General features: G+C 45.0%; 1 protein-coding gene across 2 annotated transcripts in view; it reads left to right on the top strand.

Annotated features, from left to right (window-relative positions):
* Positions 1 to 27,046, top strand: part of CRIM1 (cysteine rich transmembrane BMP regulator 1) — a 205,040-nt gene that overhangs the window by 171,596 nt on the left and 6,398 nt on the right. For both annotated transcript variants that reach the window (XM_020910060.2, XM_070476803.1), the window contains 2 exons: positions 19,723 to 19,917; positions 26,797 to 26,916. In XM_020910060.2, coding sequence (XP_020765719.2) covers positions 19,723 to 19,917; positions 26,797 to 26,916 — 315 coding nt within the window. The remainder of the gene's footprint in view (positions 1 to 19,722; positions 19,918 to 26,796; positions 26,917 to 27,046) is intronic.

A 27,046-nucleotide genomic window follows, 5' to 3' on the forward strand; every position in this document is an offset into this window, starting at 1 on the left:
CATCATGCATTTATTGTTGAAGATATGTGCATGCTTTCTAAATGCAAGTCAGTGCATATATTTGGAGTAAATGCATGAGGAGGAGGAAAAATCCTCTGGCCACAGGACTTCGTAGCAGCCCGTGTAGATGAATCAGTAAATGGCGCTCAGGTGCCCATTGGCCACCACTCAAGCTTCTCAGGATGGCTCCTTTGGCCACTCTCTGGGGTCACTCCCTCTGAACACTTATTCTGCACATTAGTATACAAGAGATAGAAAGATTTTAAAACACGGTTTCTGGTCTCAGGAATTTTACAGAGCTTTATTTTCTCAGTGTCATGGTTAGGGAATATTAAAAATTATGTGTGAAAATGGATTCTCTTCTTTTCATAGAGTGACTGTCTATCCAATTTATTCTTTAAACTGTGCTTTTGTGAGTGAAGTGGGGACTGTTTATAATTTTGGTGGGACCATGGCTCTAGACCAGGGGCGTCCCAAGCCAGTGGGGACCTGTGGCTGCCCACCTCTTAGTGACAGGGACGTTAGATCTGCTGTAATACCTGTAAGCTTTGTAGCTTATAAGCGAAGCCAAAAATGTATCAAGGCATCCATCCAGCTACTGCTATATATCTTCTCAGAGAGTTGACTGGCATTCATCTTGTTAAAAATGGCATAGCCTTTGATGAGATCTGAATGAAAAATGTAACCAGGTCACTATTTCAGACCAGGGCATTGATAGAGGGGGCAGAAATGTACAGCCAGGACCAGCATATTGAAGTACCAAAACTACTGTCCTAAAGGAGACAATTTATAAATCAACCAGGAGTACTTGGATCACAGTTGGAAACCAGGGCCCAGGAAACCTGAGAATTCTATAGCCTTCAGAGGAAAAACCCAGCTGTGAATTTCTCATGTGTTGAAACTCTCTGATTTTTTTTTTTTTTAAGATAAAAAAGTTCCTGTTGTGTTTTGCCACTTAATTGGTGAATATGTGATTAGTAAGTTGCTCAACTAATTAATGTTTCCATGTGATAATAGTAAACCACTTTACTGTCTCACAAAACCAGTTTAACAAATTGATACTTATGGAAAGAAACCTGCATATCGTAGTATTCTGTTGTCTTTTTTTTTTTTTTTTTTTTTGCTTTTGCTTTCATATTTTCCTATTCCAATTCCTGCATCTCGACTGTACATTCTTCTTTAGTGTGGGGAGGAAAATACCAGTTTGGCCTCAATTTGTGATTTTGATTTCAAATTAGATTTCACTTTCACTAAATTTTGGTTCACAGGAACTCATAATGACAGAGTAGAAATTTTGATTCTGTTACAACAATCCCCACCCCCCCTCCCCACCCCCCACTGCCCTGGCCACATTGATGCAGGTATAACTGTATTATATAAACCTATGACGTCTCTTCTGCTGAACGTACTGGGGATCTTTAGCAGTTGATGAGTAATACTGTGTGCTGTTATCCTCACATTCACCTTAATTGCTTCATACCTGTTTTATTTCTGAAATAGTCATTGTTGTTATCATTTAGTTGCCGAGTCGTGTCCAACTCTCTGCGACCCTATGGACTGTAGCCCGCCAGGCTCCTCTGTCCATGGGATTCCAACAGGCAAGAATGCTGGAGTGGGTTACCATTTTCTATTTGTCCAACCCAGGGATGGAACCCAGTTCTCCTGCTTGTTAATCCAAGCAGATTCTTTACCACTGAGGCACCTGGGAAGCCCTGAAATAGTCATTAGGCGCCTCTGTATGCATCCTGCTGCTGCTGCTGCTAAGTCACTTCAGTCGTGTCTGACTCTGTGTGACCCCATAGACGGCAGCCCACCAGGCTCCCCCGTCCCTGGGATTCTCCAGGCAGGAACACTGGAGTGGGTTGCCATTGCCTTCTCCAGTGCATGAAAGTGAAAAGTGAAAGTGAAGTCGCTCAGTCGTGCCGACCCTCAGCTATGGACCACAGCCTTCCAGGCTCCTCCATCCATGGGATTTTCCAGGCAGGAGTACTGGAGTGGGGTACTATTGCCTTCTTCACTATATGCATCATACTTTCCTGCAATTAGCCTTTCAGATTGGGCTTCATTGTTTCTCCCAGCTAATGTTCAAGCATATGAAGTCAGATTCAGTCCATGACTGTGATGTGAGGATTTTCTGACCCTCCAGTTTGCTCTCTTCTCCTCTCCAGACTTCTTCTCTTGTCAGCTTCCCATCAGCGTGGTCGCTCCGTAAGGGCACCAGGCCCGGGCAGCAGTAGCTTGCCTGCGGGCAGATGTCAGCTCTGCCCCACTGGTGAGGTCTGCTTCCCCATCCGCGTCATCGAGCACAGGGGAGAAGTGGGACATTCTGCATGTCTCAAAGCTCCCAGTGGCATCTCAGCAGGCTCCAAGGACCGGTGCTTTCACTGTCTCCGTGCTAGGCTTTCTCAGTGTGAACCCAGCTCCTCGTTAACCCGGGCAGTCTGCTCCCAGGGTCACGTGTACCTCCGCCAAGCCTGCAGCATTGACCTCACCATGACTGCAGAGATCTCCTCCCTGGGTGCATTTTCTTCCAAATCAATCAAATATAGATTTCTAAAACCCAGATACCTGCCTTTAATCTGACTTCTTTTTTTAGTGATAAAACCTCTGAAGAAGAAAAAAAAAAAAACTCTGAAGAAAAGTGTTCTTGCTTTCATCTTGTAAAGCCATCTTTTCTCTTATCACAAGAGAATTGAAAAGGATGATCCTGCTAAACATAGTATTATTACAAATGTTTGGTGTTCCTTGCAGATAAATTATCAAGTCACTAAAGTGCAATGATAATGCTTCTCTCTAATGTGTGAAGGCCTCATATTATGTGTGCTAATTTAATAGAATGTGTAATACAGACATAATTAATAGGATTGATGATTAATTTTGAAAAGTGAACAGCTTTGTCTAATTACTTATAATACCCATCATTAAGGAATTCATCTTTGTACTGGAAAGAAGCTAAGTAGTAATTACCCAATCATTTTAATGGAACATCTTCAGATTCTTGAATTTTTTCTATTCCAGCTTCCTACACAAATACATACAAACTTAGATTTTATTCTCATAGGCTTTTTGACTGTCATGATGGCTTAAAGAAAGGAGAATGACAATCAAGAGATGACTTGGATGTAGCTCAGGTGGGGATAAAAGGCCTGGTAGGAATTTTAATGTGTGATGGCAGATTTGACACATGGTTCCTTAGAAACAGCAGATGCCTTCTCCATGTCAGACTTGCAAGGTAGCATCTGGGGCCTTATCAGTGACTACATGCTACATGCCTTTTTGGAACCTTCCTAAAGAAAAAAATTATTTCAGTGCTTCGGTGATACCTTTATCCCATCACTGCTAAAGGGCAGCAGGTGGTACCAGCAGCACTTCCTGTGCCTGAGGGGACGCTCGTCCTGACACATCACCGTTGCTCTGATGTCTCTGTCGGTGATGCTTCTGCCAAGGGCCAAGCTAGCATCTTCTCTCAGCAACCCAGCAGATCTGCGCCATGTCCAGGAGCGCAGTCATTCCCGAATGTTATATTCACAACTATTATCTTTACATTATGTAATATAAAACATTATAAAACTGATAGTATCTATTACTATAGATATCTGTAATATTATAAAATTTTATAAAGAAAGGGCACTACATTGATCATAAAGATGGCTCTTCATTTAATGTTTGGGGTCTTCAAGCCCATATCACTGCTGCATCATCCCTGATGACTTTGGAAATTCAGATGTTCAGGTGTCCCCCCACCCCGACCCCCCACCAGATGAGGAGCTGAGTAAGCAACTCTGGTGTTGGCCAAGTCATAAGTATGACTCAGTGCATAGAATGCAGTAAGTCCCCAGCATATGAACCTTTAAGCTGCAAACTTTCGAAGATGAAAACATGCGCTCACATGTCCGGTCACATCAGTTAGTTTGCATGTCTGGCATACGTTGTCACATTCATGGATCCGCTGCGAGTGGTTGTGTTCTTGTGTACCTCACTGCCTAGGACTGTATAGAGTACCGTAGTACAGTGTCTTTATTTCAAGCCCGAGATGTCCAAAAACAAGCATAAAAGCAGCAGTGATGTATCTGGCATTGTATTGTACTTGCCAAGGTAGTGTCCTATAAGGTTAAAAATGTTTTCTCTGTTTCTTCGTGTCTGTTTTTTATGTGTTATTTGTGTAAGAAGTATTATAGACCCATTACGGTATAGTACTATATGCATGCTTAGTTGCTCAGTTGTGTCTGGCTCTTATGCCACTGCATGGACTGTAACCCACAAGACTCCTTTGTCCAAGGGATTTCCCAGGCAAGAATAATGAAGTGGGTTGCCATTTCCTTCTTCAGAGAATCTTCTTGACCCAGGGATCAAACCCAAGTCTCCTGTGTCTCCTGCATTGCATATAGAAGGCTATTTAGCTGATTGTGTTAGTTGGGTACCTAAGCTAACTTTGTTGGACTTATGAACAAATTAGACTTACAGATGTGCTCTCGGAATGGAACTCGTCCGTATGTATGTGACTTGCTGAATTGTCTTGAAACTTAGCATTTGGCAAGCATTTTTATTTATTTGTGGCTGTATGTTATTTTATAAAATATCTGAGGTTAGATATTTAGAGCCAAGTTTGTTGGCTGGAAATCCCTGAGTCACTGCATCTTTCTCATTTAAGTTTTTGTCAAAGGCTTAGTTGTTTTGGGAGGATAGTCATATTTCTTTGGTGTGTTTGTCTACACACACACATATATTTCATAATTTGATGTGAACAAAATTATACTCTGATTACATGTCTTCAAGTCATCAGTATCTTTTAAGTGTCTTCAAGTATCTCATATCTTTAAGGATCTGTGAAAATGAGTTCTAGTATAGATGGTACATGAAAAAGTGCTTTTCTTGTGGGTTGTATCAAAATATCTGTCTGTTTAGAGATTAGCTACTTTTATGTTTTTATATGTCTTATATTAACATTTGAGTTGGAGCTTTCAAGTGGAGTCCAGCTGTTTTGGCACTCAATTGTACTGGTGTCATTATATTTCCTCTCCACAGTGATCTTTAACTAGCAAATGATTAATAATATTTCTCCTTGGTTAGGAGACTTACCAAGACTTACAACTTGGTAAAAAGACTACGCTTTATATCAATCTATCATACTACATTTGTTTTTGCCTAGATTTACATTTATTTGTTTAGGTATCTTTTCTTAGAGATGAATATAAATACTATCTCTTTGGAACATCTGTTGATTATTGTATATTTAACTCAGCCCAAGAATCGAACAGGAAATAGTTAATACAGCATCCCTAAGATATACAATCCATAGGACTAAATGTTGTGCATTTTTAAGCCATCATGTTATAATACTAGTGTCTTCATTGGAACACTTTTCACAGCTATTTCTCCAATATGTTTTCCAAAAATTAAAAACTTCTGTGTGTTGGGAAGAGAATGTACTTTAGAGCCAAGTTGTTATGACCCGATCTCTGGCACATTCTACCTGTAGGTCCTGGTGATAAGACATAACTGTAGCTCAGTTTTCTTATCTGTAAGATGAGAATAATATTGTTCTGTACTTCACTAAAGTTCTGTGAAAATTAAGTGACATACATATGCACACGCATGCTTAGTCACTCCATCGTGTCTGACTTCTTTCCGACCCCATGGACTGTAGCCCATCAGGCTCCTCTGTCCGTGGGATTTTCCAGGCAAGAATAATGGTGTGGGTAAGCCGTTCCCTTCCCAGGGAATCTTCCCCATCCAAGTATCGAACCTGGGTCTCCTGCACTGCAGGCAGATTCTTTATTGTCTGAGCCACCATATTTATGAAAAGTCCATACATATGTGAAGTCTGTTTGTTGCTCAGTCATGTCCATCTCTTTGTGACCCCATGGACTGTAGCCTGCCAGGCTCCTCTGTCCATGGAATTCTCCAGGCAAGAATACTGGAGTGGTTAGCCATTCCCTTCCCTAGGGGATCTTCCCGACCCAGGGATCAAACTCAGATCTTCTGCATTGCAGGCAGATTCTTTACCACTTGAGTCACCAGGGAAGCCCAGTATGTGAAAGCTCCTTAAAATGGTAAATGAGTGAGTGAGTGAGTGAAGTCGCTCAGTCGTGTCCAACTCTTTGCAACCCCATGGACTGTAGACTACCAGACTTCTCTGTCCATGGGATTCTCCAGACAAGAATACTGGAGTGTTGCCATTTCCTTCTCCAGGGGATCTTCCCAACCCAGGGATCAAACCCAGGTCTTCCACGTTGCAGGCAGACGCTTCACCCTCTGAGCCACCAGGGGAGCCCTAGGATGGTCAATAGGATATGCATATATACTGGCTCAGAGTTACAGCTCTTTGCACACATGTTGCACCTGACCTAGGTGACAGACGCCACATGGACTCCTCATATCTCACTTTATGTACAGCACCCACCTTTCTGCAAGAGAAACTGGATATCGCATCCCAGTGAAGAATGTTTGAAGGATGCAACTATCTGAGAAAACACTTTGGTGATATACTTCATCCTGCACACTTCTAGCTCAAATAAATAGCCCATGATGCCCTCAGTCACCTTATCATGACCCCAGTGGAAGCCGCGTGCTATCTGCAGGTTTGTTTTGCAGCTGGGTGGTAGCAGTGCCTGGCCCCCAGGCCTCAGAGCTTCACTTTCCTTCCATGCCTCTGGACATCACACAGAAGAGAGAGGGAGCTCCTTTATTTTTCTGTTTGTGTTGAGAGGCTAGTCCCATCTGAGGAGTCTGTGGGCTCCTTGTAAGGGTCCGCTGTGATTCCTCGAAGCAGAGGATGTGGTGTTTACTATCAGGGGAGGCACCTGAGTGCTTCCTGCATGTTCTTCGGAGCTCTAGCTCCCCGGGCCCACTGCTCTGCAACCCCATGGTCACAGAGAGTGCCAAGTGATTTGAGCAAAAGGAAAGCAGAATGCTTTTCTGTGTATTGTTTGGAGGGTGTAAGACGGACAACATTCGGTTGTCATGCACTATACTAACTTTGGAACTGGTCTAAAGTTGTCCTGACAAAAATAAACAGGGTTTGATTTCAGTTTGTTTAGATCGCACCCTCCACCCTAGGAAGCATCTCATCTTACTTATCCCATAGGTAGCTTTCCCCTTTCACTTCTGTATCCTTTCCAGGCCCCTGGCTGTGTAACCAGAACTTCAAGTTGTTCTGGTTAACTTGGGGGAAACTTCTGAGTGGCCTGTCTTTATCTGAGCTTCTGCTCTGTGTTCTTATTTTAAAGACGTCTGTTGCACAGAAGGGAGACTGGCACCGGTGCTTACGGAGTATTAGCAGGTGCCTTTTGCCTCTGATTTTTGCCCAGGGGCCAGCCCTGATTGTGCACCTTCTAATGAGGGGGGAGGACCCCCTTTAGCAGGATTACATTTCAGTGACAAAATGCAATCAATTAGTCTGAAGTTAGTCTGCAGACTGACCGAGCTCGGGCTCTAATGGGATGAAGCACCTCCTGTAAGTACAGAAACTCCTCTGGTGCAGAAACTGGCCACCCTGGGAAGCCCACTGACTTCTACTTCAGAGTTTTCTTAAACTAGAGAAGAGTAGATCTTTATACTGTTTAAAGTTCGAAATAGAATGTTTCCTTGAACTTCGATCCCGGAAGTGTTTAATCAACCCTTAACATGCTTATACAAGGATGAATAAGTTCTATCGCTGAGAAAGTCCCTCCTCTTTGCATGCAGCAGGAATCGGAGATCGCTGCATTTATCAGTTTGGTAGGATTTCCTCTTGGTGGAACCCAGGAAAGTTTATAATTTCTCTGTTAACTTGGAACCCTATGTCAGCACCTATTCTTTCCAATATGTTGAAGAAACCTGAAAGACTCTTTTGGCCTTTATAAAGAGACCTGGACTCCCATCCCAAGAAATAGAATAAAAGCAGAAATGGGCCTTTCAGGGAAAGTCTTAAAACCAGGAGCAGATCTGTCTTTTCAGCAGTGAAGACATTATAGAGATCGGGAGCTTTGAGCGCAAGCCACCATTCTCCTTGCCGTAACCCTTCTCTGCTCCCCCCCACCAAAAAAAAAAAAAACAGTTATATGGAGGTGAGAGTCCACCTACATGGCTGTGACCACTTGTCTCAGCTTTTTCTTTCTATGTAAGTGAATTAAGAGCAAGTATTTTGTTAGAAGCTAAAAGTTGTAAGCTAAAATACTCAGTTTTTGAGATTAACCAGTCAGTTTTATTTTTGCATTTTTAGCCAAAAACTTTATCATTTGCTGATGGAATAACTGTGTTAGATCTCCTCACTGAAATTGTCTAGGCTACTTGCACCTGCTTTTAGTAAGACTTCAAAGAGTTCTGCTTTTGTGTTCTTTGTCAGTCTTTGGAGGTCTAGCAGACCAGCATGTTCAAAACCAGTCTTCATCTTCTGTGCCTACAAATCTCTCCATTTCATAGTGACCTGCTCATTTGCTCAGATTCCTCTTTCATTATGATTTCTGTTTATCTCCACTTTATGTAAAAGAAAAAAAAGGAAAGCTAGTTTCTCCAACAGGAGGCACCCGCATTCCATTGATTTTCCCTCGTAGAGTGTGCCCAGCTTGGGATATAAAAATGCAGAGTATATCACAGGGCAGGGATCACAGTGTCCTGTCAGTTAAGAGAAAGTAAAATATAAGGTACTAGTAGGTTCTCAGTGCTTTGTGAAAGTTAGCCAACAGTTTAAAAACCACCTCCTCTGTACTTCCCTAACTCAGCCATGTCAATGGAAATACTTGCTGACTTTTCCACTCTCACTTCTAAGTCTTACGTTACCCATAGTGTAACTGGTACCTTTCTCCACCTGCCTAAATGATTGCACTAAAGTTTCCTTTAAATTCCCTGAACCTTAATCTTAAGAAACCCAATTTGAAGTATATTATTATTAGCAGGGCCTGGAGTCCGCAGGTTTTTGTAAGTCATTTGGCACGTCTGTTTGGACCTGAAATCACACAAAGCTGCTAAGATCCTTTGGATCCAGGAATCTCCCGGAGGGTAGAAACACCCCTCTCCCCGCCTCCCCACCCTGTGCACCGCTGTGTCCCCATCCCCGGCGTCTAGAATGGTGCCCTCCACAGTGAGGCGTGGGGAGAACGAGCACCCACTCCTCAACTGGGCTGGGTTGTTCTGCAATGGGACTTGCTCCAGGAATGAGAGCTGCATTTAGCTTCTTGGCCACTAGGATCCCAGAGTAAATTACTTTTCAGGTCTCTAAATAGTACACTGGAGATTTGAAAGAACTGATGCCATTTCTAAAGCCGCCCAGCTTCCTCCCAGGAAGTTACTCCCACACTGAGACTCTGACTTCATGACCTACCACAACCAGATTTAGAACCTGAACCATCTATGTAGGAAAGTTATCTCCTGGCAGAAATGGAGAAGTCCAACTGTCATACAGTTTCTAGCAGATTTTAGTTTTTATAACCTTTGCCAGAGGAAAGGAAGCAGGGAGTCTGAAAATCCTTTCTTTTCATCATGGTCAGATTCAGAGCAGCACCTGAACCGCTGCACCAGTGACTCCTGAAAGACTAAATCGGACTTGTAGAGAGGAGGAAAATGACACGGTTTTAGTATCTAGGTTTCTCCCCAGCTGTTAATTAGCTTTATGGTGTAATTAGTAAAATGGCTCAAGAGGAGAAGCAAAATCCAACTTTTAATGGCCTGGTAAACCTTTTTTCTTATCTTAAAAAGAAGTGAAATAGCAAGGTTCAGGCAATGGAAGAGGTCAGTTCAAAAGGAGTTAACATTTCAAAATCTCATCACTTCTTCCTCCTCTCTTTTCATATAACCAGAATCAAGAAAAAGGGGAAAAAAGAAAATCCACACCTTATTTTCCAAACTCTATCACTGAAAGAGATCACATATTTTTATTGTAGTCAGACAGAATGCAAGATAATGTTGCTTCTGTTTGAATCCAAAAATATAAGATGTTTGTCTGATCGCTCCGTGAGTTAAACACCCAGCCTGTGACTCACAATGCTGATACTGATGCAGAATAACCCTTCATCCTCTAGCAGAGAGGGACCTTTCTTTCTGATAGAGGCTAAAAGTCATTTCAGACCAATCTGATGGATAAGATAGAGGCCAGACCTGAGGAAACCAAATACCAAAGCTGACCTCAACCAAGGAGTGGCCGTAAAATAGTAACCGTCTTCCTTGTTTCAAAATTTGACTCCGGATGTCCTTGCAGAGAAAGACTTCCAAAGCCTATGGGGCAGGGGCGGTGCTGCTGCAGTGTGTGTGTAGCCCTTGACGGTGACTGTTTCAGAAGGGGGCCACTTGGGTATATAGCTCCCAATGTGTTTGTTTAAAAAATGAGCCTTGTGATATTAGTGTCCTACCTCACGTTTTCCTTGGAACGTTTTTCTCTGATCCTCTTCCTTGAGAGAGAGAGGAGTGTTAAATAGAAATTATCCTGCGAAGAACCAGAGTCCTTAGTAGCCACTGTATCTCCAGTCCTGTCAGGACTGTGCCGATGTCTGATAGTCGGTTGAAGGGTAATCTTACCTTTGAAGCCAAAGACATATGTGCATGCTCAGTCAACTCTTTGCGACCCAGTGGACTGTAGCCCGCCAGGCTCCTCTGTCCATGGGATTTTCCAGACAAGAATACTGGAATAGGTTGCCATTTCCAGTATTTCCTCCTCCAGGGGAATTTCCCAATCTAGATATCCAACCTGTGTCTCCTGCATTGCAGGTGAATTCTTTACCCGCTGAGCCATCAAGGAAGTGTTATAAAGACCTCCAGCCTCATCACATGTTGGGGCAAGAAGCAAGTGCCCATTCTCCAGAGTCATGAGCAGTAGCCACTTTTGTTTGTGTGGCCCAGATCCCTGCCCAGGAACATCCGCCCCCCCCCCCCCCCGAGGGTTATCCCACTGGGACACGGCAGGCAGACGGTGTGCAGCTATGGAGATGCGTGTGGTTCCTCTTCTGGCCCTGCCACTTCCTAGCCATGCGTTCTGCACAAGTTACTTATTTTTTCTGTGCCTAGGTTTTCTGTGGAATTCCAATATATCCTGTTCCATTGGGTTGTGGAAAGCATGTGAAATTGACTCATAAAAAATACTGCGTTAGGGATTTCCCTGGTGGTCCAGTAGTTAGGACTCTGTACTCTCACTGCTGAGGGCCTGGGTTCAGTTCCTGGGGAATTAGGGAACTAGGATGCCCACAGGCCTTGCAGCGCAGCTAAACGAACAAAACCCAAAAAGCTCGGTTAGCACCGTGCCCAGGACAGAGTAGGTAGTCAGTAAGTGGAGGTTATGATTATTATTAGGTATGGAAGAATAAACCTAATGTCACTGTCAGCGTAAGCAACTATTTGGAGTGATGAATACAACAGAATGAAATGGCACAGCCCACTCGATAACCAAATATAAACCATTCAGATGCTTTTAGTTGGATAGGTCCCATGTCTCTATTTCTATATCCCTCTTCAATCTTAAAACTTAAAATGCTTTTATGTGGACTTTCAATTAGGCTATGTTGTTTTCCCCAAAAAACTACAGTGACTTTATTGATTATTTATAACCTCAAATCGGGTAAATTAGCCACCATATCTCCCTGTAAATCAAGTCGTTTCTAAAATTTTTTGACAGAGCTTTTCTCAAACTGACCCAAAGGTGCCATGGGAGGACGTGATCCATCCAAGAAAAGAAGTGAGCATGTGAGAAATAGGGGCATTTGCAGCCACATGGAGGGACCTAGAGATTATCATGCTAAATGAAGTCAGACAAAGAAAGACAAGTGCCACGTGCTATTACTTTTATGTAGTATCTAAACTCTGACACAGATGGACCTGTCTGTGAAACAGAAGCTCACTCACAGACATGAAGGTCAGACTTGTGGTTCCCAAGGGGGCAGGGGCTGGGAGGGTGTGGGACTAGAATTTGCAGTTGGTAGATGCAGACTATTACGTTTAGAATGGATAAACAATAAGCTCCTACTGTATAACACAGGGAATTAAATCCAATCTCCTGGGATAAATCATAATGTAAAAAAAATATTTTTAAAAATGAATGTATGTATATGTAAAAGTTAGTCACTTTGCTCTACGGCCGAGATTGACACAACATTGTAAATCAGTTATACTTCAATTAAAAAAAAAAAAAATAGCACCGGGATCCATCAGTCAACTGAAATTCACAAAATACTTTCAGGCCTCTGTTTAGATCATTGGCTTTTCAGATGAAATTTGGTCTAAAGAAAAGATGTTTCTATAAAGCCTCATTAACCAAAATCCTAATTAACTAAAATCTAATCTAGTCTAATCCGGGCCACACAGCAGCCACCCTGGAAAAAATTAGTCAAGGCTTTTTCAAAAACAGGAGTCCTTATTTCACATGAAAATTCCACAGAGTGGAGACCAACCCACATCTTAAATGTAGCTTTGTTTTAAAGCATGTTTGAAAAATGAAACTGTACTATTATGAAATACATTGATTTTGTAACTCAAACTGATCAGATTTGAGGATATCACAGAAAACCATCCCCTGCAAGCATCAGGGGGAGCTTTTTTCTTTTGAAAAAAGAAAACAGGGCTGGCCCTGGACTGAAGTCCGCATCCTCAAGCCGGCCAGCCCTGATGCAAACTGTCCACTGCTAACCATGGCTCACCCCAAGTCAGCACATTGGATTCAGCTTGACCTCCACCTGAACAAGCTGGAGAGCCCAAAAGCTGTCCACTGTTCCAGAGAGGCCCAGGCACAGTCAAGACCACAGGAACAGGGCTCTGTGTGTTCCTCGGAGGGTACAAGAGGGAGCTGTTAGGCAGAGCTGCCAGATGGCTCAGCGGTAAAGAAACTGCCTGCCAGTGCAGAAGACCCAGGAGACGTGGGTTCAACCCTTGAGCTGGCAAGATCCCCTGGAGGAGGAGATGGCAACCCACTCCAGCCTTCTTGCCTGGAAAACCTCATGATCAGAGGAGCCTGGTGGCTATAGTCCGTGGAGTCACAGAGTCGGACACGGCTGAGCATGCGTGTAGGCAGGGCAGAGAAAGTGGTTTGCTTTGCAGTCAGATGGAGGCAGGAGTAGAGTCAGGCTCCACAGCCTGCTGCTTGGTTACGTTAGATTCCCTCCTCTTGCTGAACCCGAGAGGCATTGGAGCACGGCGCCTGGGTACCACAGATGCCCAGCAGTTCTCTTCTCCAGAGCTGGGCCCTCAGCCCTTTCAACACCCTCTCTCTCCTCTCTGCCATTTGTACCCTCGGACTTGCAGTCTATACGGAGGTCAGCTGTGAGAGGGCTGGGCATATGGATCTTAGATCTTGCTGTGTGGCCCAGCTGAGTTCTGCACACAAGCCCAAACACAGGTTTTAGACTTGTGGGCAAACCTTGAGACATCTCGTTCCTGCAATCAGCTCCCTCTACAGGATCTTTTCTGGATCCACGTGTGCGTGCTCAGTGGCTCCGTTGTGTCCTCCTCTTCCTGACCATGGACTCACCCGCCAGCTTCTCTGTCCATGGAACTTTCGAGGCAAAAATACTGCTGTGGGTTGCCATTTCCTTCTCTAGGGGATCTTCCCAACCCAGGGATTGAACCGGGGTCTCCTGCATTGGCAGGTGGATTCTTCACCACCGCACCACCTGGCAAGCCCCAGCGAGAGATGCATTCTCAGTTCCCATTTTCCACCAGCAGTTGACTGGCATCTGCCTCCCAGCTCTATCACCCCTCGCATACACCAGTTGTTTGAACCTAATAAGAGAGCTTCCTGATCTCAAGTCAAAGTTAATTCTGTTGAAAATGAACTGAAGTTGAAGGTCAGATATTTCCAAGACAATGTGCTGAGAACTTGAATGGAATAGAGATAAATTGGTAGAAGCAACTGGGTATTGGGTCCATGGTAGTCAGCCACCTCCCTGGAGGGGAAGAGCTTCATTACGGCCCCTGAAACTCTCGGGGCTTCACCAGCCTGGCTCTGCCTTAGCACCTGTGCATGAAGCCTGCTGTAGCTTCAGTGTATCGGTTCCCAGTTAATGGCTTTCACTGTTTCGTTGTCATTGTATTGTTGTCATCATATTGCTGCTGTGAACTCTTCATCTTCCTTGAATTTAGAAAAAGACTTACTTTTGTAACAAAATCAAATGAGAAAGTTTAGTTTCATCTAATATATAGTCAAAGTTCTTCCTTCAACCTACTGCCTTCCAAGACAGCCAGAGTAGTTTCTCTCCTTCTTTTATCATTTTATGAATACTCTTTGGGACAGTGATATCATACAGTAAGTTACTGATTGAGTAGTTACAGAGACACCAAGTTATGCTGTAGCTCAGCATTTGATCTCTAGCATGTCTTCCATGGTTTCATTTCTTTTCTTGCAATCCATTGAAATTTCCTCAGAGTGGGTCAGCAGCCTTCAGAAAGCGTGACCATATTCTTTAGAACCAGGCTTAGACTAAGCTCTTTCCTTCAGTGTGTGTGTGTGTGTATGTGTGTGTCAGGGCGGGACGGTCAGTATTGGGGATGAGGGGGCAGGTGGGTAATGCATGGACATGTCTGTTTGAGATAATTTAATATTTTTGCCTTTATAAAGAGTAACTCATATTCATTGCAGAAAAAAAAAAGAAAAATTCACCCTTGGTTCTAACAGTTACTTATTGTTAACATTTTCATTTCTTTCTAGACAATTCTAAATTTTTCTCTTTATGTGATTGAGCTTATACTACACATGATGCATTTTAATAACTGCACAGTATTGTTTCATATATGATTGTACCATGAGTCATTTCAGTAGTCCCAAGTTGTTTGACACAGGGTTTTTTTTACCCCTAACTTCTTGCTATTATAAATAACATTGTGATGGACATCTATGTAGACAACCTGTTTGAGGTCTTTTCTGATTATTTCTTTGGGACAGCTGACTGAAAATAGAATTATTTGGTCAAGGAAGTTTAAGGTTTGCAAAGATACATGAGGGATACTGCCAGCTTTGCCTGTTACCCCACATCTTCACCACTGGGGACTAAAACGGGTCTCCTTTTACTTCAGGTCAGTTCAGTCACTTAGTCATATCCAACTCTTTGCAACCCCATGGACTGCAGCACGCCAGGCTTCCCTGTCCATCACCAGCTCCAGGAACTTGTTCAAACTCTTGTTCATTGAGTCGGTGATGCCATCCAACCATCTCATTCTCTGTTGTCACCTTCTCCTCCTACCTTCAGTCTTTCCCAGCATCAGGGTCTTTTCCAATGAGTCAGCCCTTTGCATCAGGTGGCCAAAATATTGGAGCTTCAGCTTCAGCATTAGTCCTTCCAATTCAGGACTGATTTCCTTTAGGATTGACTGATTTCATCTCCTTGCAGTCCAAAGGACTCTCAAGAGTCTTCTCCAACACCACAGTTCCAAAGCATCAATTCTTTGGTGCTCAGCTTTCTTCACGGTCCAACTCTCACATCCATACATGACCACTGGAAAAACCAGAACTTTGACTAGACGGACCTTTGTCGGCACTCCTTTTACTTGTTGAGCCCCAAATCAGTTCTGCCCTAGAGGCAGCTTCATGGTTGCATTCATACAGGAAAGCAAAGAGTTTGAAGGTCAACCACTGCACCACTGATTGACCCACTGGAATGTCTGGTTTGACAAGGCTTGACCAGGTCCTTGACAGGCTCACCAGCTATTTATTTCTTAAAGCAGGAAAGTGACTCATATATTGCAATTACTTCTGTATCACCTCCCATTCAGGAAACAGAGTCGTCCTTCATGCCTCTGTCCCCCCACCATCCATATCCTGACTGCTGTTTCTCAGAAATCACTCTAAACCTCACCTTGCCTCTCCATCTCCATCACCACATCACCATCTCTATCACCACATTACTTCAGGCCCATAGCACATCCCTGTCAACAGCATTCCCATCTTCCTAATCCCATTTAGGCTTCATATTCCTGGAGAAGGAAATGGCAACCCACTCCAGTACTCTTGCCTGGAAAATCCTATGGATGGAGGAGCCTGGTAGGCTACAGTCCATGGGGTTGCTAAGAGTCGGACACGACTGAGCGACTTCCCTTTCACTTTTCACTTTCATGCATTGGAGAAGGAAATGGCAACCCACTCCAGTGTTCTTGCCTGGAGAATCCCAGGGATGGGGGAGCCTGGTGGGCTTCCATCTATGGGGTCGCACAGAGTCGGACACGACTGAAGCGACTTAGCAGCAGCAGCAGCAGCTATCATATTCCAGAGTTCTCTTCTTGAAGACAAAACTGATTAAGGCCCATTCCCAGCACTACAGGATCTAAATCTGTCATTGTTCTTCATGGCCCTTTACGATCTGACCCCAGCTTCATCTCCAGCCATCCTGCCTGCAGCCCTGACACCTCCCACTGCCCTTCCAGTGGGGCAGGCTGTTGGACACACCACTGTCTGCTTTCGGTAGCCTTCCTTTCCAGCCTCTCCATCTTCTACTCATCTCTCAAAATAAAACTAGAACATCAAATGCTGGGCAAAGCCTCTCCCAGTTCCCCCAGCAGAGTTAGTTGCTCCGCCCTCCGAGTTGGGTTGTCCAGCTCCGCGCTGAATTCACGAAACAGTGGCTGCTGCATGGCACCTGGTGAGGAGTCCCAGTCAACACAGCCTTTCTCCCCCACTTTTGCTCAGTCCTCTGGGTCAGGTCCTCCAGGTCCTGCCTTTTTTCCCATTCATGATAAATGTTTGTAGAATAAACGAATAAGACGAATGAATGTCTTATAATGTTTACCACACAATTACTATTTTAATATCTTAATATTATAGATAATTTTAACCTGACTTGTATTAGCACTGATTAGTTAAATGTCTTAAGATGCGATAGGTGTCTTTGCCTCGATCTTAAAATACAGACCAGTGCTTGGCCTTGAGATGAACTTCTTTTATTAAAATGACTCCTCATCCTTTCTGTGGCTCTTTCTCATTGTCTTCTACCTCTTCTCTAAGAAGAGAACTGGCAAAATAACTCTAGGAGGAAAAACACAAAGTAGATAAAGTGATAGATGAGATGAGGTGAGCATTATAACTTTCTCCTCCAAGGTCCTTGCGCTGTAATGCATTACTCAAATTTTATGCAGTGATATTAGTCCATCATGTGCGCTGTTGAAAGGTGTATGGAAAAATGTAATCAGTAATATTGCTTTATGAAGAAATGCTTCCTTTCATAAAGAATCCTCTGCATAATAGACTCTAGATTTGATGGCAGATTTAATGTCCTCAATGAAGTGTTGGCTCGAGGTCAGTGTATTACTTGAATTAAGTTCATTAAGTGATTCTGCTCAGCCATTCGCTGTGTAGATTTTGGGTATCTTAATAAAATCACCTCCTCTAAGGGTTTCAGATTAGCAAAAACTTCTGAGATGAGTTTGATATGAAAGCCTCCAAATGAATTTTTAAGCTTACTGGTCCATGCACCAGAACCCTTTCTATAGAGTATTCCCAGATACAGTGAAATACAGTTTTAAAGAGATATTGAAAAAGAATTTCTGCTTACAACTAGAACTTTTTTTTTTTTTCACACAACAGCAGGATACAAATTCTATTCAAGTTCCCACAGACTGTAAACTAGGAGATACTGGAACATATTCAGGGATTAAAACAAAGGTGCAAAAATTTCATGGTCTAAAGGTATTGAAATCATACAGAGGCTCTTCTCTTATTGCTGTGGAATTTTTACAAATAGAACTTAACTGTCTCCCTTACTGAACCTCAGGCAACAGTAATGACAGAAATATTGAAAAAGCATTGGGAAGCAGAGAGATTATGCATTTAAATACTTGACAGACTCATTTCCATGATTACTTATCACACTCTATTATGGACCGAGACTTCTGTCTTTGGCAACACAAAATATTAGAGTCATGAGACATTACTGGTGCCTTCCGTCAGGGGCATATGCCCATATGATTGGTAAGAAGAGAGTATGGATTCCAAAGACATATTTCTGCCTGTGATCCTTCTCTGGAAAAGCTCCATGGGAAGCCTCATGCTGACTCTTCACAGAGTGGTTCCAGCCGCCCGGGAACACTTGACTGCAGAGGGTGTGGGCCTGGTACCCTGCACAGAAATGTCCCTCCTTGCTCCTCAGGCACTGTGAGGTCTGTCCTTCGTGCCTGGGCAGCGAACACCGCTCTGGCCAGACCTTCCTTCGTGCCTTCCGGGGAGAAACTGAGCTCCCCACCCCACTTTTTCCCTAAGGAACTTTCCTTCCGGATGCCTTTATAGTTTTTCATTAACTAGTGACCAGTGGTGAGTGGGCTTCCCAGGTGGCGCTAGTGGTAAAAGAGGCAGGTTTGATCCCTGGGTCAGGAGGATCCCTTGGAGGAGGATATGGCAACCCACTGCAATATTCTTGCCTGGAAAATCCCATGGACTGAGGAGCCTGGAGGGCTACAGTCCAGAGGGTCACGAAGAGTCGGACAGGACTGAAGCACGTAGCATGCACGCAGTGGCGAGTGGAGGTGCTGGTAGAAGCTGAGCATAGGATTTCCCCAGGTTAGTATAAGTCGTCCCATTATCAGCCTGGCCAGTGACAAGGAGGGGCTGCCCCACCCCCACCCTGTGTCTCTCCATTGATTGACCCCACCTCTGCTTTGCCGGTCATTGGGCCTCACTCTGAGTTCTGGAGGGAATGTGACCACTAGTTATAAGTTCAGATAAACCAGGAGAAGGTGATGAATCAAAGGGAAAGGAACTTTCCAGGAAAAGGTTGGGGGAGGGAGGGTATAAGGACAGCCTGGAAGGATAGAGGAAAAAGAGCAGAATGTGTTACACTGTAAATTCTTGCATCAACCTGGTGGCTCAGATGGTAAAGAACCTGCCTGTAGTGCAGGAGACCTGGGTTCAGTCCCTGGGTCAGGAAGATGCTCTGGAGAAGGGAATGGCAACCCACTCCAGTGTTCTTGCCTGGAGAGTTCCCATGAACAGAGGCGTCGCAAACAGTTGGGTTGGGAAGATGCTCTGGAGAAGGGAATGGCAACCCAATCCAGTGTTCTTGCCTGGAAAATCCCCATGAACAGAGGCGTCACAAACAGTTGGACACAACTGAGCCAATTTTGTGTAAATTCTTATATACAAAAACGGACTTATAAAAAATGTATTGTTTTCACAAACCATACTTTGCTGGAAATAATAGATTGAAATAAGGTTGTTTTTGAAGTAGATATGTCCTGGTTGATGAGAGGGAAATGCATTCAGCATTCCTATAACATGAAGGAAGTGGTCATCTCAGTCCAAGTTCCCTGTGGGAGAGCACAGGAAACCTGCCGGCTCCCTGGGAGAGGCCGTCGTCACTCCTTCCCCCTCCCCTGCGTCGTCTCGTTACAGAGAGTAACTAGAGATGGGAGTTGTTTCTATAAGGATACTCAGCTGGACTTTTTAATCTCTTTACACATGGAACAAAACTTCTGAACACGTCTCCCTACCTATTTGTGTTTTCATTTTTTCACGTGGCGTGTTCAATAGCCATACAGTGATTGAGTTTATATATTTTGCGGTGACCATCCAGTGACTCTTGGCCAGCGAGTACGTTTCCTGGCTGGTTGCTATAATTACCACCCTGTGTCAGCCTTGATGGCCCTTGAGCAGGTTCAGGCCACAAGATGAGTGTTCCGATGAGTCTGCTGAGCCAGAGGACTGGCGAAGCGGAACTTTCACCCAATGCTGGGCATCCCAGAGCATGCCATGATTGCGCAGTGCTATCCCCATTTACGTCTCAACTATGTTGAAAAATTGTGCTTGTCACATGGAGTGACTCCACCGTTTGTCCTCTTTTTCCCTAGAGGACACAATCCCAAAGAAGGTGGTGTGCCACTTCAGCGGGAAGGCCTACGCTGACGAGGAGCGCTGGGACATTGACAGCTGCACGCACTGCTACTGCCTGCAGGGCCAGACCCTCTGCTCCACCGTCAGCTGCCCGCCGCTGCCCTGCGTCGAGCCCATCAACGTGGAAGGCAGCTGCTGCCCCATGTGCCCAGGTATCTTAAGTTGCCACCCTGCCACTTTTCATCCTGTGATGTTGACTTTAAGAGCAAACTAGAGCAGACTCAGAGCCTCCTGGACCCAACCCTATGGAACTAGTTCCTTTGGCCCAGAGACAGACATGGAGGGTAGCTTGAGAGACTGTGACCTCCAGGTGAGCACCTGATTTTGATTCCAGGCCGAAATTGCTCTGGTCCTTCTGATTGGCGTTCTCTAAAATGTCAGTGGCAGGCCTGATGGGTATACCCTCATGGGTATTAATGACATCTGCCGTATCCGAGCAGCACAGTTTGCGGGCAGTGGTGGCTGAGCCTAGTGACAGAGGTCCATGATCAGACACAGTAGGGGATGCACTTGGCAGCTCTTCTAAGGTGACTATCTACCAAAACCAACATGGAAGACTGCCTTTAAAGAACACGATCCTGGCCCAGTCTCTTAGTGTGTCAGTTCTGGCTGTCCCAGGCTGTCCTCCCTGAACTTTCCCTCTCTTCCCACCGAGGACAGGAGCCTCAGAGCACACCCCCAGCTGGCTGTTGCAGATAGACCACTTGTCTGCGTCTATTTCCACATCCCACCATTCACATCAGCCCAGTAATCCACCTCCCAGTTTAAACCTAAGCCCCCCCTCAGCTGCCCAGATCCTCCCCCAGGCCTTCTGGATTCCCTGTCTGTGTCTCCTGCCAAAACAGCTCCTTTGTTTTCTGCCCCTCATCCCAGCAACGCAAGGCCTGAGCCCTTGTCAAGACAGCCTCTGGGCAGTGTTCCAGATCAAAAGCCCTGGATACGCAGACCTCGCAGGCAGTCCAGACCACACAGACCGAAGAGAGGGCTCACTCTAGGAGCCCAGGGAGTCCTTAGCGAGGCGAGAGCCCCTGCATCTTCACCCCGCTTCTGTGTTTCCTTGTAGCGCTGCATTAGAGACTCTGGCTCCATGCAGCACAGTGGGCTGGAGGTCACAGCAGCTGAGAAGGGCATCACACCATGCACTTGTAAAATGGGACAATCAGTTAAATCTCAAGGGTTTCATTGAGCACAGCACAGGTTTGCCTTTTGTTTAGGTGCCGTATAAGCAAGACAATTCTAAAAATGTCCATTTATCCCCTAAAAAGAAGGGGGTACTTTAAAAGGGTCAGGAGACTGAGCCCTTTTCAGATCCCTCCCTTGGGTACTTTTCATGGTTTGGTCTGCTTGGCCTTGTTTAAGATGTAGACCAAGAGTCAGAAGGCTGCTTCCATGTATCAGAAGGTGCGCACATTGGAGAAACAGAATCTGTAAGTGTTCTGCATGAGAAGTATGAGGAGAAACATGTATTTCCCATCCAAGTTGCTTTATCTAATATGTTTCACCTATTTCCCAAGTTTCATACCAGTTTTCCTAGTAATATGCTTTTAATGATCTAAATAGTAAAACTTGATCTTATTTATTCAACCAAGATTCATTTCATGCCTACTCAAGTAAGCACTACTTGAGGCCTGGGGAAGACAGTGAATCCAGCAAGTGCCCATCCACACAGAACTGATGTTTTCTTAGGGAGACACAGGCAGCAAACAAGTAAACAGAACACAAGATGAGGATCGGGCCACAGAGAGACCAGTCCAGGGTGGGAGAGGAAGGGGCTGGACAGAAGAGGGGACAGGATGTTTTGATGATCCAGGAACACCTCACAGATTGGATGACATTTATAAGGGACCCAGAAGAATGGCAGGAATCATGCATTAGGGGAGAACCTGTGCATATAACCAGGATGAGAGCCCGGTGTGTGGGAATATGCCATGGATGCTCGGAGAGAAACAGAGAGGCTGCGCGGATGGGACTCCTTGAGCAGGGAGGGTAACCAGAAGGAAGCAGAGAAGTAGCCATGCACCAGAATACGAGATCTCATGAGCAATTTTAGAATTCTGTTGAGATAAGATGGAAACTCTGGAGGGCTTTGAGTAGAGCAACGATGGAATGTTACTTGCAGAAGTGGAAGCTGAGACCAGGGCAGTGGATGTGAGGTGGGAGAAGTGGCCAGGTTCTGATTCTAGTAAAAGGGTAGATTCGATCGGATTTGAACACGATGTGAGGAGTGGGAGGAAGACGAGAGGCTCCATTAACAACTATAATGTTTTTGACTAAAACATGGAGTTGCAACTCTGGTGTAAAATCAATTTTATTGGGGCATTTTTTTAGTTGGAAATCTCTGTTGGACATCTGAGTGGAGGCAGTGAATAGACAGTGAGTATCTAGAGCTCAGGAGAGAGATAGGAAATGTTTCTGTAAACTTGAACGTTGTCATAGATGGGTGGTTTTTAAGCCTTGAGACTGGACGAGGTCACCCAAGAAGTGAGTGGAGATAGAGAAGAAAAGGGAGTCTGGAACTGAGCCCAAGAACCCTCCACTTTTGGGATCTGGGCAGGTCGGGGATAGAAAACAGCAAAGGAGCCCCTGCCACAGGGGAAGACAGCAAGAGCTGTGACCTGGGAGCCGCCTGGAGCAAGGGTGGGAGAAGTGCTGGTGGGTGGCATCGGGTGGGAAGCAGGGACTGACCGTCATGCATCTGGTGGCATCCAAGTCATTTTGACGAGCCGTTTCCCTACAATAGTGGCAGCAGAGTCTGCTTAGATGGTTTCAGAAAGAAGGGGCGGGTGGTGAATTGGAGACAACCGTGACACATCTCAGCTACAGACCACGGTGCCCAATTCACAGACCGTTTTCCTGTGGAGTAGAGGGGTCTGTCTGGGCGGCTTTCACTCGAAGAAGGACTGAGCTGGGCCTTGAAGGACAGGCGGGTTCTCTTCATTGGAGTGAAAGAGTCATCTGACCAAAGGCCCTGAGACGGAGGTCAGATGCCCCTGGAATAGGGAGTTCTAGTAGCAAGAGGTAAGGACAGAGAAGACAGCTTTGGTCAAGATGTTTAGGGCTTTAATATTCAAACAGAGAGGTGGATTTTGTCCTTTATCCTTCTCGGGAGGCTCCTTTTTAAACAGATGAGACAAGACCATGGAGGTGCTCTGGGGAGGCTCACAGGATCTGCAGGAGGGGCTGAAGCTGGAAGAGACCCGGGGCCAGGACAGCTGTGACCTGCCTTATAGACGTCCAAGGTGTGTGATGATAGGACCCGAGTTCAGGTGATGCTGGCAGGAAGAGGTGGATCCACTCTCCTCAACTGCGAGTGTGATAGAAGAGGGAATGCAGGTTTCACTGGCATCTATTCACAACTAGAGGTTTCTCCAGTGACTTCTCTATCAGCGTGCACCGTTGGATTGGAACTTAATTTCTGTTAACTCCCCTTTCTGCTTCTGATGTATTATCGATGAATCATTTTTCCATTTTATCTCCACACATTCTGTAGTCAGTTGAGCTCTGCCACTTCACATTTGACTAAGTGTGGCCTGCCAGGAAGCCTGGGCTCCTGTCCCATTTTCTCGTGGTCTCTCTGTGAAGTTTCAGGTGGCTGCTTCTCCCCCGGATGGTTCAGGCTACTTGGCTTTGCCCACTGCACACATCCGCTGACATTCTGAATAGCCCTGCCCTTACCAAGCATGTCTTCCTTTTGTCACCTCTGGATATGAGTAAAAGACTTGTGTACTGGTTTGCTGGTCAATACTTGTCCCATTTTATAGAAAACTGAAAGTCAGAAAAGTTAAGTGAATGATCCAAAGCCATGCAGCTCGTTAGCAGAAGACCTGGGAGTCCTGGACCTAGGTTGACCTGGAGTTCCATCCCCCCAAAAATGGTGTCCTCACCTTGCAAGTCCCAAGCACCCTGCCCCATATTCCAGAAACAAACATTTTAAGGAAGGTCAGTCTTACAATGGGCCAGGTCGGTGCATCTGAATTTAAAATATGTCGCCACTAAGTTGTCTTCGGTTCCTCTGTAGTTCAGATCAAACTGGACCCCAGTTGTAATTAACTGATCGAGTGCCCGTGATCTGTGCCTCCGGGCCAGGTGACGTCGTGTGTCACTCCTGTGCCATTGACAAAGCCAGCAGCTTTATAAAGGGCTCTCGCAGTAAATGTCAGAAGGGTTCTGTTTGAGAGTTGGGGTTGTTGCAGTTTCTGGCCATGGCAGGCCTCGGTCTCGGCGTGGAAACACAGCGGCACCCACACTTCTTTTTATTTCTCCAAGCATTTTTTTTTTTTGAAAGATTTATCCTTTTTGGCAAAAATGCTCAGAGGTAGCTTCCCTGTTAAGTTCACATTAAAGGGAAATGACCCTCTCCTCTTAGACCCAAGAGCTCTGAACTGGGCTTTGAATATTTGGTGATAAAGGAGGTGGTATGGGTGAACTTTAATCAGAGCTGGACTGAGTTTAGCAGAGCAAATTGATCCAGAGGACAGGCTGTGAGCTGCCCAATGGGGAGATGGAACTCACCACGGGAGGCCCATAAGAGCAGAACTGGTCTTGATCACAACTGTGTGCCCCAGACTTAGCCCGCTCCCTGCCATGTAGGAAGTATTGATGAAATGTTGGTTGAACGATGGTGATTAAGTAACCACTGAGTAAGACAGTCCTCCTCCATCCTGGGCAGATCCTTCCAACTTCTCCAGCTGTCGCCAGATAGAGCCTTTCTAAGCACCTGTGGGAAGAGAATGCACACTGTCGAGCCTGTGTGGTGTGGAAGGTTTCACTGGAATCTACCTCCAGGCTGGAATGAGGCACAGGAATTTCAAAGTTGCTTCTTTCTGCTGCTGTCCCAGGAAGACCCTGAGCTGACCCCAGCCCTGGGGGACTCTGTAGAAGTCTTTGCTACGTAGCTGCTGACATTGACAGGTTTTGCGCCTGGGTCTCATGTTAGTCTTTTCTCCTGAAGCAGCTGCAGGGCAATGGCAGGTCAGCCCCTGGGTGATAAGGCAGCTCAAGGCTGTGTGTTGGACCAGGGAGGGCAGGGGCTCAAGACACCATAGCACTGAAAGATGTCATGTGAATGTCAAGGGGTTTTCTTCCCAGATTCCTCCAGGAAATTCATACTGCATATCAAGATGTCTCAGTGGGCAAGCTAAACACCATCCCCACACACAGCCTAGAACCACCTAGCCCAGACCCACCAAATCAGGATCTGTGAGCAGGTTTAAAAGGGCCTCGGGTGACTCAGATATGATAGAAAAGTTTGGAATCACTAGTTGATACTCAAGCCTGTGCTTCTGTAAATGAAAATGTTTTCAGTAAACTCTCTTTTTTATTTCAGAGAGTTGTTGAACCTTTCAAAACTCAGGAGTGTCTAGTTCTTGCCATGTCTGAGTACATGCATGCTAAGTTGCTTCAATCATGTCTGACACTTTGTGACCCCACGGACTGTAGCCTACTCTGTCCAAGGGATTTTTTAGGCAAGAACACTGGAGTGAGTTGCCATGCCCCCCTCCAGGGGATCTTCCCAACCCAGGGACCAAACCGATTGCTCCTGTGGCTCCTGCATTGCCCGAAGATTCTTTATCACTGAGCTACTGGGAGAGGTCTTGAAATTTAACTAAGAAAGCTAAAGCCAAAATAACTTTATTCCTGGGGACAGTAGGAAGACCTGGGCTTTGGATTCAGAGGACTGCATTTGAAGCCTGGCTCTGCCGTTCCTGGATGCATAACCTTGGGCAGTTAATGCACAGTGGAAGCTGAGTTTACACTCTCTTATCACTTTTCACTTCTCTCAAATCTGTCTTTTTTAAGGTCCACTTCTTGAAAGACTGGTAACTTTGGGATAGCCATCAATCACTCTGAGCAGAGAGGAATATTCTAACTTATACAGACATATTTCATGTATTTTATTTTGGTCTAATTAGGCTGTTGATTGGGCTTCCCTGGTGGCTTAGATGGTAAAGAATCTGCCTGCAATGCCGGAGACTTGGGTTCAATCCCTGGGTTGGGAAGATCCCCTGAGGAGAGCATGGCAACCCACTCCAGTATTCTTGCCTGGAGAATTCCATGGACAGAGGAGCCTGGCGGGCTACAGTCCATGGGGTCCCAGAAAGTCGGACACAAGACTGAGCAACTAAGCAGAGCATAGCACGAGGCTGTTTACTAGTTATTTAGTACTGCTGATGTTGGGTGACCTTATTATAAAAATCAGTTAGTAATATGGCAGGACTTGGCCAAGAAACGTGCTAGATGCAGATTCCTGTTGTCATATGTTAGAAAAAGAGGTTCTTAAGAATTATTTCTTGAAAAAGTTGGCTAATTATTGTTAGCCAGATGAAGTTAGGAATATATTCCTGATATTTGGGGTTAACAGATGTGTCATTCTTCTCAGTTTTGTTTCATGTTTTAGTATCTTGTTGATCAAAGTGTCTGTATGATTGAGTTAGATAATATAAACATATTTACTCAAGTTCAGTTTCCAGACTGCATGGTCCCAGGGGGAACAGAGCAGACATGTAAGACTTAACTCAGGCAGCGCCTCATGAGGCCTGCTGACGTCCATTCCTTTTGAGGGACACAGAGTGAAGGGGAAATGAATACAGAATGAAGGTGCTTAACTTTTTCACTTCCTGTGACATATTTCATATAAATGATTCAACACTCATGGATTGAAGAGCAACAGTTATTAAAGTATAATTTAGCTGATGGAAAGTAAAAGAAATCCTTTCATTTCGGGCAGTGCCCATCAGCTTGCACAAATCTGTAGTCAGCAGCATTTGTTATGAAAAAGCAGAGCTTTTGAGTTTGGTGGAGGAGTAAACTTCTCCTCCCCTTTTAAATGGCTGTAAGACATGTTTCCCACCCCTGCAAAGGTAGTGACTCTCAGGCATTAATGATGTCAGTGCAGAAACTGGATCTTTTGTGTCCCAGGACAGGTTGTATTGTGTTGTATTGAACCGAATGCACCTGGGTTGAGGAGACAGAAGTCAATAAGATGCTCCCCCCAATCATCTCTTATAAAACACATGTTCCCTTCTTTTTAGAAATGTATGTCCCAGAACCAACCAATGTACCCATTGAGAAGACAAATCATCGAGAGATTGACATGGAGGTCCCCCTGTGGCCTACACCTAGTGAAAACGACATTATCCACCTCCCCAGAGGTAAGTGCCAAGGTCAGCAGATACCAGAGTTTATTTCACTGAGGTGCTCAGTTAACGCACAGTGGAAGCGGAGTTCATACTCTTAATCACTTTTCACTTCTCTCAAATCTGTCACGTGTATGATTTACTT

This window comes from Odocoileus virginianus, chromosome 2, assembly GCF_023699985.2.
Source record: "Odocoileus virginianus isolate 20LAN1187 ecotype Illinois chromosome 2, Ovbor_1.2, whole genome shotgun sequence".
NCBI lineage: Eukaryota > Metazoa > Chordata > Mammalia > Artiodactyla > Cervidae > Odocoileus > Odocoileus virginianus.